At 39.4% G+C, this 13,819-nt stretch overlaps 2 protein-coding genes across 2 annotated transcripts; both read left to right on the forward strand.

The window, feature by feature from the left end:
* The first annotated feature begins 6,535 nt into the window (after nucleotides 1-6,535).
* On the forward strand, nucleotides 6,536-7,090 carry LOC138890386 (uncharacterized). The gene has a single exon (XM_070173769.1). It carries the CDS (start codon nucleotides 6,536-6,538, stop codon nucleotides 7,088-7,090), a length of 555 nt encoding a protein of 184 aa, XP_070029870.1.
* Nucleotides 7,091-7,141: 51 nt separating this feature from the next.
* Nucleotides 7,142-7,789, forward strand: LOC138890387 (uncharacterized). Its single transcript, XM_070173770.1, has one exon. The coding sequence runs from the start codon at nucleotides 7,142-7,144 to the stop codon at nucleotides 7,787-7,789; it is 648 nt and encodes a 215-aa protein (XP_070029871.1).
* Nucleotides 7,790-13,819: the final 6,030 nt, after the last annotated feature.

Consider the following 13,819-nt stretch of genomic DNA (forward strand, 5'->3'; position numbering starts at 1 on the left):
ATTGGCGACACACACAAATTAGTATCACAGAAGAAAAGAAAAACAATACACAAAACTATTTAGAAAGATAGCCAAAATTGTTAGCTCCCCGGCAACGGCGCCAAAAACTGATCGGGTCCAACCCTACACCACTACAGAGTAGCAAGAGCGGTCGATGTAGCTTTTACCCGAGAAGGTCGGGATCCAATCCACATTGAGCTAATACAATATTTGGAGCTGGATTCCTATCTAATCTAGCATTGTGTAGTGCTCTTGATTACACTTCCAATCATTCTTGTTTGTTTGTTACTTCTAATTTTATAATAATGATGCGCGAAATTAAGCTAAGTAGATATGTTTGTAGGGTTTTCTAAATGGGTAAAGAGGTACTAGGGAAGTGACTTACTCCTAGGTGAGTATCTAATGGGATCTAGAACTTAGGGCAATAATGTTATAGTTGGGATCGTGATATAGCCAATGCACGAAGCTACTCACTCTACACCTCTCAGTAGTAAGAGTGACTTTGCCCTAATTGGCTTTCTCAAACCCAATTGGGTGTTCAATTTGTGCAAGCAATGTTGGCTCAAGTCGGATATTACTATCTCTAAGTTTAACCTTTTAATTGGGGCTATCAATCTCTTGAATACATCCCAATTCCTTATTGGCCTGAAATTCTTAGACTTAGTCTCTCTTTCTCAAGAAGAGCCTAAGTCAAAAAGGCATAAATTAGTGTTTGGAACCACTAATTCAACATAGAAAGCATAAAACAGGCCAAATAAAAATCACCCATAAATATCTAAGCCCTAAATAAAAGACACATTAAATACCCACACTAGGGTTGTGCCACAACCCTAGATAATGGGTTTAGCTACTCATAATTAAAGAATAAATCATAGATGAGATGAAGAATAATCCATAAATTGTAATTACAAGATAAAAGACTAAGATTAATTGCTAAGTAATCTACAAAATTACTCAAAATAGACAAAACGGCGCTTTACGTGCTCAACTAATCATAAGATGACCAAAAAATCTAAAAACGTAGTATTTATACATAGCCGAGTTTTTCGGACAAAAATGTCCCTGCCGGAGGTACCGCTGATAGCAGAAAATGGATCGCTGCAGTGGTGAGGCTACCACGGCCGCGGTAAATCAACCGCGGACCAGGTCTTTAGCTTTAGATCTGACCCCAGACTCTCTGAATCTCTTCTCCATAGACCGCGGTAAAAGGACCGCTGTTGCGGTAGGGGTACCACGGTTGCATAAAATTACCACGGACCGCGGTAGCTTGAATTCCAAAAATGACAACTCTTTGAATCCTTGCTACCGTTGACCGCGGTCGCGATGGGTCTTCTGCGTCCATGGTGGATTTTCCGTTGTAGCGCTACTTTGACTTGGTTTTGAAATTGTGCAGGTTTCTCTTCTTTTTTGAGCTGGTTATGACATCCTTGTCCCTTTTTGACCATACACTGCAAACAAGCACAACAAGTTAGCTTTTGGGAAATACTTGTACACATTTTATTCCAAAACTCAAGCAAAAAGGAGCATAAACTAGACTAGAATCCCTGGTTATTACGGTCTGTAGGTGCGGAAACAACAGAAGCAACAAAAATCTACAACACCAACTCAACTCCAAACCTTCCGTCAACCACCCAAATCCATCCCGAGGCCCTCGGGACCTCAACCAAACCTGCTAATAAGTCAAATACCACTATTCAAACTCATTCCAACCTTCGGAACACTCAAAAGAACATCGGAATACCAAATCATCCTCGGATTCAAGCCTAAAGATTCCAAAACTTCCGAATTTTGCAAATGATGCAAAAACCTATCAAACCTCATCCGAATTACCTGAAAGTTTGCACACACTTCACAAATGATACAACAGACCTACTCTAATTTCCATAATTCCAATACAACCCCGATATCAAGATTTCCACTGTCGACCGAAAAACGCCAAATTTCCAATTTCGCCAATTCAAGCCTAAATCTACCACGGACCTCCAAAATACATTCCGAACATGCTCCCAAGTCTCAAATCAGTTAACGAATCTATCCGAAAGATAAAAACCCAATTCCGAGATCATTTACTCAAAAGTCAACTTTCAATTAACTTTACAAACTAAATAACCAACTTAAGAGACTGTCTCATTCTACCCTAAGACCACTTCGAACACAACACCACCAACACGATATGATGAAATACAACTGAACAACTCACAAGGAAGTAGAAATTGGGGGGGGGGGGAACGAAGCGGTAACTCACGAAACGACCGGCCGGGTCGTTACATTTTACCATGATCAAATTCATGTATGATTATGACACAAGAAATGGAAACCCGTCCCATTGAATTTGCTTCATTCTCATTTCCTTAAGATAATATGATAAGTTTGAAAGAAGATAAAATTATTATTATGAATGTATCAATGGTAGGAATAGATGAAATTATAATCGTCATCATTGTGGCAATGCGAACAATAAGGATTCTCAAAATAATCCTTCACTATGTGAAAGTAATATTTGTCATCGATTTAACATGAGATTTTGTAAAACACATATAGATGATTATGATCCATTCATTATGTGAATGTGACAACATGTGATTTATGAATACATATTCATTCTTGGAAGAATATGAGCGTGGTAGTGGTATATACCACACTCACCTCTAAAAGGAGATTTAAGAGGAAATAAGAAAATAATGTCATTATTATGGCATGAATGGTCATTGGTCACATAGTTATTGTACGCCAAAATATTTTGGCAATTTGATTATTAAAGGGCAACAGTAATGCAAGGAACATATCTTGTATAGAATTCTAACTATGACCATAATAATATAATTTTCTCTTTAAAAGAGATTCACAATATGGATGTTAATGAATATGTGGTAGTACAAAGTTAATTTAGAGCTCTAGAAGAACCAATTATTACTCTTTTGGAGGAACAAAATTGATTATCAGTAAGGCATTATGTTATAGTAAATCTAAAAGAAACTTATTTAGTTTCCAAAGTATATGCGAAAACGGTTGATTATATTGAGACTATAAATAAAGGAAAGATTTAATATCTTCTATTAATACAACTTGTAGCGGGGCAATATATATGTGAAAAGCTACTTGTTTTATTCTCCAGTTTATACTACACAAATAAAAAATTTCACAGTAGAAGTTTATTAATATAAAACCTCATATCATAATAAACCTGGAGTTTATTAATAAATGCACACGTCATGGTGTAAACATGAAATTTATCAATATTGATAATTTATCCAGTTGGCATAATTGATTTAGCCATGTTAATTTAAGTATGATGTACAAAAATAAAAGAAAATTCACATGGGTAAATATTAAAGAACTATAATGTTCTTTAAGAATTCTCTTATGTTGCTTGTTCTCATTAATTAATACACCAACTAAAATTGGTATTGAAACCCATGAATGCTGGAAATATCAATGGTGAATATGGGCCTATTCACCTACCATGTATACCATATAAGATGCATCTATGAGATGATTACATGTGCGATTATTATTAACCTACAACCTGGCAGGTGTTTGCAAGGTAACTTGCTTAGTAATTTAATTTTGAGCATAATTTTCATACTTTGTATTCAAGTCAGTTTATCTTGATAAGTTGGTTTACATCACAGTTAGTTTAGTAAAATAATGTATTGAGTGCCTCCACTTAATAGCTAAACTATTTCTTATGAGAACAAAGTTATCTATATCAGTTTGATATACGCTATATACCAAAGAATATTATATACCAAGGTCAGGAACCAAATAATTCCATCTTATTATTATTGATATGTAGGGTATATTTTGATTAATACCATAATGCACAAAGATGGGTTCTCAAAGTTGAAGAAACAAGTTAGTTTTTCTAACATGGGGGGAGGGGGGATATGCTAAACAGTTGAGAAAAGTTTACGTGGAATGAATTATCATTTGTACATTTAGATCCTCGAATAAGATAATATGAACTTGAATTTCATAAAAATATAATTCATCTGCAATATATTGTAAAGCATGTCAGATGCATTTGCTGACCCAAAGAAAGTAACTATATTCTCACTGCAAATGCTCCTATTAGAATAAGTCCTAGAAAGACAACTGTGGTGTGCTTAATGCGAATAGACATATCGATTTCAAATGATCATAATAAAGAGACAAGTGATCTAGAAGATCACATGACATAACACTTCATAAAATCTCATGAGAGATTCATGTACCTAAGTATATGAATGAAGAGATCTCTATGTTATGTCTTTATGAAAAAATATTGAAACCGATATAAAATGTTTGTCGACAACATCTTTGATAGCGCTAAATATATATGAGGATCTTATGTCTAGAGAACAATTCGAATAGAATTGGTTTCACATGAAAGACATGTAATTCAAATACTTGAAAGTATAAAGTCAGTGATATGTGCAATCAGTTTTCGATATATTATTTGTCTAGCATGACATGAGAACTTGATATGCATCTAATTAAAGTGTATTATATGACTTATATGACAGTCCTTGAAGGATTTGAATCGCTTGAAGCATATACAATTCTTGGTCCTGAAGTACTATATCCTAAGTGTTATTTGCGCACATATGTATCTTGCTATAACTACAAGCATGATAATGTAATAGCGAGAATACCTCTATGGAGATATTGAAAGACTATTCCACGACATTATATGAAGACATTATATATCTATCAAGAATGATGATTTCAAGGTGCAATATATTGATTCAAGTTAATATGGTTGATTTGTTTATCAAATCTCTACCAACGATCTTTTGAAGATGGTGTACAAGATTGGGATGTGAAGGCTCAAGAATGTGAATTGATGCTCTCATTAGAGGGAGTTAATACGCGTTGTACTCTTTTTCCCTTATAAGGTTTTGTCCCACTGAATTTTCCTTGCAAGGTTTTTAACAGATAACCAAAAGGCGTATTGTTAGATATGTGTACTCTTTTTCCCTCACTAGAATTTTTTTCCACTAGGTTTTATTTTAGTAAAGATTTTAACGACGCACATTATCTGTTGAATAGACATTCAAGGGGGAGTGTTATAAATAGAGTTTTATTAAGGTGAATGTATCTAATTAAAACAGAGGGACCTAAAATTATTCATATTGTCAGTCAAAAGAAAATTTATGAAGATTACATTATCATTATGCTAGCTAAGACAGGCTCTGTCCATCCCATCCCCAACGACCAAAAAATTAGACCACCCCATTCCACGCCGGCGACACCCACCTCACGCCACCGACCACCCACACCAGCAGGTAAGGCCCCCCCTCCCCTCATCTCTCACGCCTCCCTTTCTTCTAAAGCTTAGCTGCTCTCGTCCAACCATTTCCTCCAGTGAATTCAACTGGAAACTTTCTTGTCGATCTTTTCCTTTTGTCCTCTAAAGGTTAGATCTGTCCAATTATTGAAAACTTGGTGAAGTGTCAGTGTTCAGTTCAATTTCAGTTAAGAAGGTGACTGCAGCCATCACAGTATTTGTGGTGTTGCAAACTAGTAACTTTTACATCTTATCTTTTCTAATATTTCTTTACTTAATTAACTATTTAGATATTTGAAGGTTGAATTTTGCTGCGGTGGGACTTGAAACTTCGTTGCCCAAAGTTTCATTTAAACATTCTGACTTTTACCCATCTCTTTTGGGTTCCTTTGAAATGCTTTTGATTGTTTAATCTGCAGGTCTGATCAACGATTTATAGTTTTGATCTGTTCATTTTGTTGTACCATGGTAGAACTTGGTGAATTTTGTGTAGTTCTCTACTTTTTCCCTACATTTCTCCTACTACTGTCAAGGTTACACCAGTGGTAGCGGTGACAGCATCTTTTTGGTTTTTGGGTTGTAGTATCTTCTGTGTATTCAAGGAAATTTTCAAAGTTGTTGGAGACAAGTTGGGTGCACGAGCACTAGCAAAGGAGAGCAACCTTGTCGAGCATCAACAAAGGGCGGTGGGAAGCGGTGTGTGAGCGTACAACTACATCGAGTATAGCAAATCAACATAGGTTTGGTTCTCGGGAGTTGGTACCTCCTGTTCTACTATTTCTGTTTTGGTGTTAGCTAAATTGATGTTACTTTAGTTCACAATAGTTCAATCATTCAACTAGTGTACTAGTAGTCACTTGTTTCCTTCTAGTTTGATTCGTTGTCCATTGTCCACTAGCGAGTCTTCTTTAGATTATCGTAGGTGTAGTGGTTGTAGTCTGGAATGATAGATTAAGGGCATGTACTTGGGTGGGGCAGAGTGTGGGGCTGGGGTCAGGGGGTGGGACGGGAGGCAGGGGAGGTAGAGGGGGTAAGGGGGCCTATAGGTTGAGAATAGGGTCATGGAACATAGGTTCACTAACAAGTAAGTCTATAGAGTTGGCAAAGATCCTTCAGAAGAGGAAGATTAATATAGCGTGTGTCTAGGAGACTAGGTGGGTCAGATCGGGGGCGAAAAATGCGGATGGGTATAAGTTGTGGTACTCTGGAGTCCTGAGGGGTAAGAATGGAGTGGGTATCCTGGTAGATAGCCATCTTAGAGAGACGATGGTACAGGTCAGGCGGGTGAATAATAGACTAATGACTATTAAATTGGTGGTAGGTGAGTATACTTTAAATGTCCTTAGCGCGTACGCACCACAAGCAGGCTTGGATGAGGAGATTAAAAGGCGCTTTTGGGAGGGGTTGGATGACATCATTCGTAGTATTCTACCTTCCTCGAGGTTATTCATAGGAGGAGATTTCAATGGTCATATTGGGTCTTCTGTAGGTGGTTATACCGAGGTGCATGGCGACTTTGGTTTCTGGGAGCGGAACGGAGGGGGCACTTTGCTGCTGGAGTTTGCCAAGGCATTTGATCTAGTGATTGCGAACTCAAGTTTTCCGAAGCGGGAGGATCATTTGGTTACTTACCAAAGTTCGGGGGAGAAGACTCAGATTGACTATCTCCTCCTCAGAAGATGCGACAGAAGGTTGTGCAAGGATTGCAAGGTTATCCCAGGTGATACCCTTGAAATGCAACATAGGTTTTTGGTGATGGACATTGGTATTTTGATAAGGAGGAAGAAGAGGTCAGTACGTGGCTGCCCGAGGATTAGGTAGGGCGCCTTGACTAAGGATAAAGCTCAGGAGTTGGAAGGAAGGTTATCGGCAATGGGAGCTTGGAGAAGTAGCAGGGACGCAAACACTATGTGGTCGATAATGGCAGACTATATAAGGAAGGAAGCGAGAGAGGTGTTAGGGAGACCTTCGGGCCGCACCGGTGGCCGCATAGGAAACTGGTGGTGGAATGCAGTTGTCCAAGGTAAAGTGGAAGTAAAGAAGGTGGCTTACCTGCGGTTAGTAGGGAGCACTGGCGAGGAGGAGAAGAGAGTGAACAGTGAGAGGTATAAGGTAGATAGGAAGGAGGCGAAGATAGCAGTAACGGAGGCTAAGATGACAGGTTTTGCTCGTCTATTTGAGGAACTAGGAAACAAAGGCGGGGAGAAGAAGTTATTCCGACTTGCTAAGGTGAGAGAGAGGACGGCTCGGGATCTGGACCAAGTGAGGGGCATAAAGGATGATGAAGGCAATGTTTTGATGGGGGATGACCTGATTAAGAGGAGAGGGCAGACCTACTTTCATAAACTTCTAAATGAAAAAGGGGATCATTATATTGTAGTAGGTGTGTTTAGGAATGCCGAAAGTCTTCCTGAATTAAGTTATTTTAGGGACATTGAGGTCGATGAGGTCATGGAGGCAATGCGTAAGATGAGTAGGGGCAGAGCTACCGGGCGAGATGAAATTCCGGTTGAACTTTAGAGGTGTGTGGGTAGAGCAGGCTTGGAATGGCTTACTAGGTTGTTTGATGTTATGTTCAAGACTAATAGGACGCCTGAAGAGTGTAGGTGGAGTACAATGGTTCCGTTATATAAGAACAAAGGAGATATCCAGAGCTGTAACAGCTATAGAGGTATCAAATTACTGAGTCATACCATGAAAGTCTTGGATAGAGTGGTAGAAATGAGAGTACGAAGGATGGTGTCTATTTCAAACAACCAGTTTGGGTTCATACCAGGGCGATCTACCACATAAGCTATCCACCTTATTAGGAGGATGGTGGAACAATACAGGGATAAGAAGAAGGATCTCCACATGGGGTTTATTGATCTAGAGAAAGCGTACGACAGGGTTCCTCGGGAGGTCTTACGGAGCTGCTTAGAGGTTAAAGGGGTCCCGATTACCTACATTAGGGTGATTAAAGACATGTATAATGGAGCTAAGACTCGGGTTAGGACAGTAGGAGGTGACTCCAAACATTTTTCTGTTGTTACGGGGTTGCACCAAGGGTCTGCGTTCAACCCTTTCCTATTTGCCCAGGTGCTGGATGCACTAACAAATCATATTCAATGGAAGGTGTCATGGTGCATGCTATTTGCTGATGACATAGTTTGAATTGACAAGACACGAGGCTGCGTCAACGAGAGGCTAGAGGTTTGGAGACATTCCCTTGAGTCTAAAGGTTTCAGGTTGAGCAGGACGAAGACAGAATACCTCGAGTGCAAATTTGGGGCCGAGCCGACGGAAGCGGGAATGGAAGTGAGGCTTGACTCTCAAGTCATTCCTAAGAGGGGTAGTTTCAAGTACCTTGGGTCAGTTATTCAGGGGATCGAGGAGATCGACGAGGATGTCACACACTGTATAAGGGTGGGGTGGATGAAGTGGAGGTTAGCATCGAGAGTCCTATATGACAAGAAAGTGCCACCGTTACTAAAAGGTAAGTTTTATAGTGCAGTGGTTAGGCCGGCCATGTTGTATGGGACCGAGTGTTGGCCGGTTAAGAACTCACGCATCTAGAAGATAAAAGTAGCAAATATGAGGATGTTGAGGTGGATGTGCGGGCATACAAGGATGGATAAGATTAGGAATGAAGATATTCAAGAGAAGGTGGGCGTGGCCCCCATGCGGGACAAGATGCGGGAAGCAAGACTCAGATGGTTCGGGCACATTCAAAGGAGGAGCACTGATGCACCGGTAAGGAGCTGTGAGCGACTGGCTATGGTGGGCACGAGGAGAGGTAGAGGGAGACCTAAGAAGTATTGGGGAGAGGTGATCAGGCGGGACATGGCGCGACTTAGGATTACTGAGGACATGGCCCTTGACAGGGAATTGTGGAGGTCGAGCATTAAGGTTGTAGGTTAGGGGAAGTTGTGAATATTTCTACAGTGCACTAGAGTGAGACTAGCCAGTTAGGAGTTAATCTTAGGATGCTACTGGTCAGCTACTAATGCAGGGCTTTATCTGTTGGATAATATTATACCTTCCATCTTTTTCGTATTTCCTATATTTCTTATATTGATGTTATTTTGTTATTTTATGTTATGTTATGTTATTTTTGTCACGGCCCAAACTAGAGGGCCATGACTAGCACCCGTCCATACTTGCCGAGCACCAACGCACACTTTATCTAACCTTCTTTATTATCTTTTAGGGCCGAAGAGATCAATATAATTGGTAGACATGGATCATGGACAACTAACAACAAAAGCTGATGACATGAACATACATAACATGGGATGACCAGACAATCAAGAAACTATATATAAGGTACGAGCTACCACGCTACCATGAAAGACTATACAACAAAAATCAACTGACAAAGCATACCAAACTATACATGAGTCGACACTTGTCTATGAACCTCTAAAGGAACATAAGTGCTGCAACTTTGCCAAAATAGGGCCTCGGCATACCCATAATGTCAATAACAAAAATGCATACCAAGACCACGGCAAGTCCGAAGAAGGGATCTCGCCAATCACCGATGAATTGGACCGCCTACTATGGTAGGGGAGCTGCGCCTGGTTGTCTATCAGGACCTGCAACACTACATGCAGCGTCCACAAATAAAAGGACGTCAGTATGAATAAAGTACTGAGTATGTAAGTCAGGGAACCATAATTTCAAACAGTAATGTAAAAAGGGATAGAGAATATACAACCTGTAACATCTGGGTACCTCTGAGGGCTACTGACATGCAATGCATGACACATATGTATATATGCATAAACTTTTAAAACATACACCTCTGTGGGCATCATCATCATCATCATCATATCATACCCGGCCGTAATAGGCTCGATAAAAGCGTATCGGGCCATTATAAGGCTCGATAGAATCGTACCCGGCCACGTGGAGCTCGAAAAAACTCAACTGATCAGTGGTTGCACAATAGGTGTCGTACCTAGCCCACTATAGCATGGCTCGGTATAGTAAAATTGATACATATATAATACTGCATGCTCGACTCATGGAATCACGTTTTAAACCTTTCGGAGTGACGTAAGGTCGATATCCTCTGCACACGTTACTAGGACTAACTCTTCCCTATGAACATTATAAGAATTAGGAAGTATCAACAACATTGATAATATAATAATAAGAGAAGCAACATCAACATTAATCGTTCCATAAGAGGGGAAATAATGTAAGTACTGCTAGCTTCTAAGAGTAGAGTATCTTTGGAAGCTCGTTCATTACATTATGTATAATCGGAGTCGTGCAAAAGAAGGAAAGGGATAGCCTCACATACCTTGTATATATTTCCCAACCTCATGCTATGCAAATGTCAAGACTCCTTAGTCTACAATAGGAGAAATGACACTATCGTTAACTTTTAAGCGTCATAACTATTATGTACCGACCACAACCTATTTTATAATGAAACGGACAACACCTCCCCTATTTATATGACTTCCACAAGTGAAAGTAATCAACAAAAATCCCAAACAACATCAATATTAATCATATTGAACCTCCCAAAATAGTCCACCAACCGATAACATTACTACCAAGTCTTTCAATATATATTCCACAAGTTTTAGCTTCAATGACTTAGCCGCAACTTGGATAATCTTAAATACATACAGAGTAATATGTTCCTTACCTTTATACAGAAAGAACAACTCCAACTTGACCTTAATTTTCCATGAAATATCCCTCCAATGCTGCCACAACAACTAGAAAGCGAAACTAGCAATCAATTAGTGTTTTCGACACTAAAATCACTTTAGAAAGCTTGAAATCTCCAAGGGTTGATATTAAGAACTTGAGGGAGTATTTACAGAACATAAACCTTTTAAAACAACCTCCCACACGAGCTGTAACAACACAAAAATGAGCAACAACAAGAAGAAAAAGAAACTTACTAGCGCCACGGGATTCTCGACACTTGATTTGTGTTGTTTTTGCCCTTTGTTTGGGTCTTGAATCCTGAGAGAACATTGAGAGGGTGTTCCTAGGGTTCTAAGGTCTGAATATCATGAAAACAATGACTTAAAATGGGTTGGAGGCATCATATATATACCCAAATGTTTTAAACCGCCTAAGTGGACCCCATAGAGCGGTGTTTGGTGCAGTCTCACGAAAACGCGAATATCTCTCTACTCCGAGATCGTATTGATGAACGGTTTAATGCGTTGGAACCTAGACTCATAGATCTCCAATTGTATAGATTACTCCATAATTTTAAGTAAGTTGGGAGCAAAGCGTAGTAACATTTGACCTAATGTTTAAGTAAAATTATGAACCTAAGTTGTGACAACTTTTGTCGACTTTTGTCTCATAACTCGTTTGACTTCCAGACTTATAATACGGATATTATATGATTCCAATACCTTAAAACACTACCTCTTGATTGTATTAAGAACCTCTAGGTTTATCCAAAAATACGTCTGACAACATCCTTGATTCGTTTAACTTCTAATACTTGTTAACCACCCTTATACACCTTTGTATCATGTAAGACCAATAGGATTAACTTCTTATCATCTTAAAGATAATCTCATAATGGGTTTAAATGACCCCCTTATGGCATGAGCTAACATACATGAATATGGGTTGTAACACCCTCCCCCCCTTAGGAACATTCGTCCTCGAATGTAAGGGTCTATGGGGAGTCCAAATCATCGTGGATTCCAACGGAAATTTCCGATTAATTTTCCCCTATAAAATGGTCACTAGCAAAACTTGCAAGCAGTTAAGCCCAACATATGGCCTCACAAGGCTACACAAAGCATTATGGATATTTACATTATCTGCATATCACCATTTTGCATTAAGGAAGAGTATTCTCAAGTTATTGCTTACCTCATAGAGCCATTTCACCTTCCAATGTATCCTGTGTTCCACCAGCATCCTTGTTATCATCATTCTGGAATAGGTATGGGTATTTATACTTCATCTCCTCTTCCGCTTCCCATGTCATTTCTTCTATATTCTTATTCCTCCATAGTACTTTGACGGAAGCTACATCTTTTGTTCTCAGCTTGCGGACTTGTCGATCTAGTATAGCCACTAGCACTTCTTCATATGATAGGTTATCTGTAACTTGTACATATTTGATAGGGACGACTCAAGAAGGGTCTCCAATACATTTCCTCAACATAGATACATGGACTACCGGGTGGACAAATTCCAATTCGGATGGCAATTCTAACTCATAAGCAACCTGTCCAATTCATCGAAGAATTTTATACGGCCCGATATACCTTGGACTCAGTTTACCTTTCTTCCCAAAACATATAACACCCTTCATTGGTGAGATCCTCAGGAAAACCCAATCACCAACCTCAAACTCCAAATCATGATGTCGGACATCGGAATAAGATTTTTGCCTGCTTTGTGCTGTCCTCAATCGCTCTTGGATATCTATCACCTTCTCAATAGATTGGTGAATCAAATCTGGCCCATATAATTCTATTTCACTGACTTCGAACCATCCAACTGGTGATCTACATCTCCTCCCGTATAGTGCCTCGTATGGGGCCATATTAATACTGGAATGGTAGCTATTATTGTAGGCGAATTGTATGAGTGGAAGATGATCATCCCAATTCCCTTTAAAATCTAGAACACATGCTCGTAGCATATCTTCCAGTGTTTGAATGGTACGTTCAGCCTGTCCATCAGTCTGCAGATGAAATGCAGTGCTGAGATTCACTTGTGTGCCTAAACCCTTTTAAAAAGACCTCCAAAAGTTAGTCGTAAATTGAGCTCCTCGGTCTGATATAATAGATACTGGCACACCATGAAGCCTAACAATCTCCTTGATATACAACTTTGCATAATCTTCAGCCGTGTAAGTTGTCTTAACTGGCAGAAAATGGGCACATTTTGTAAGTAGATCAATTATCACCTAGATGGAGTCAAACTTATGATAAGAGCGAGGTAATCCAATAATGAAGTCCATATTAATCACCTCCCACTTCCAGGTCGGAATCTCTATATTCTGAAGCAATCCACCGGATTTATGATGTTCTATCTTTACTTGTTGGCAATTGGGACACTGGGCTACAAATTTTGCAATAGACTTCTTCATGTTATCCCACCAATAATGCTCCTTGATATCATGATACATCTTTGTCGATCCAGGATGGATGGAATATCGGGATTGATAAATCTCATTCATAATTTTCTCTCGCAACCCTGCCACATTAGGCACACATAATCGGCCCTAGTATCTCAGTGCCCTATCTCTTCCAATCTCAAAAGCCGTACTTTTACACTTCTGAATGCTCTTTCTTAATCGTACTAAGATAGGATCTTCATATTGTCGTGCTTTTACCTCGGCTACCAAAGATGATTCTGATGTATTCTGTACAGTAACACCTCCGTCATCAGAGTCTAACAATCTGATTCTCATATTGGTTAGCTGATGAAGCTCTTTAGTCAACCCACATCTACCTATCTCAATATGTACTAAGCTTCCCATTGACTTACGGCTGAGAGCGTCTGCCACAACATTGGCTTTACTGGGATGATACAATATCTCGACATCATAGTCTTTTAGTA

This window comes from Nicotiana sylvestris, chromosome 4 (assembly GCF_000393655.2).
Source record: "Nicotiana sylvestris chromosome 4, ASM39365v2, whole genome shotgun sequence".
NCBI classification, from domain to species: Eukaryota; Viridiplantae; Streptophyta; class Magnoliopsida; order Solanales; family Solanaceae; genus Nicotiana; species Nicotiana sylvestris.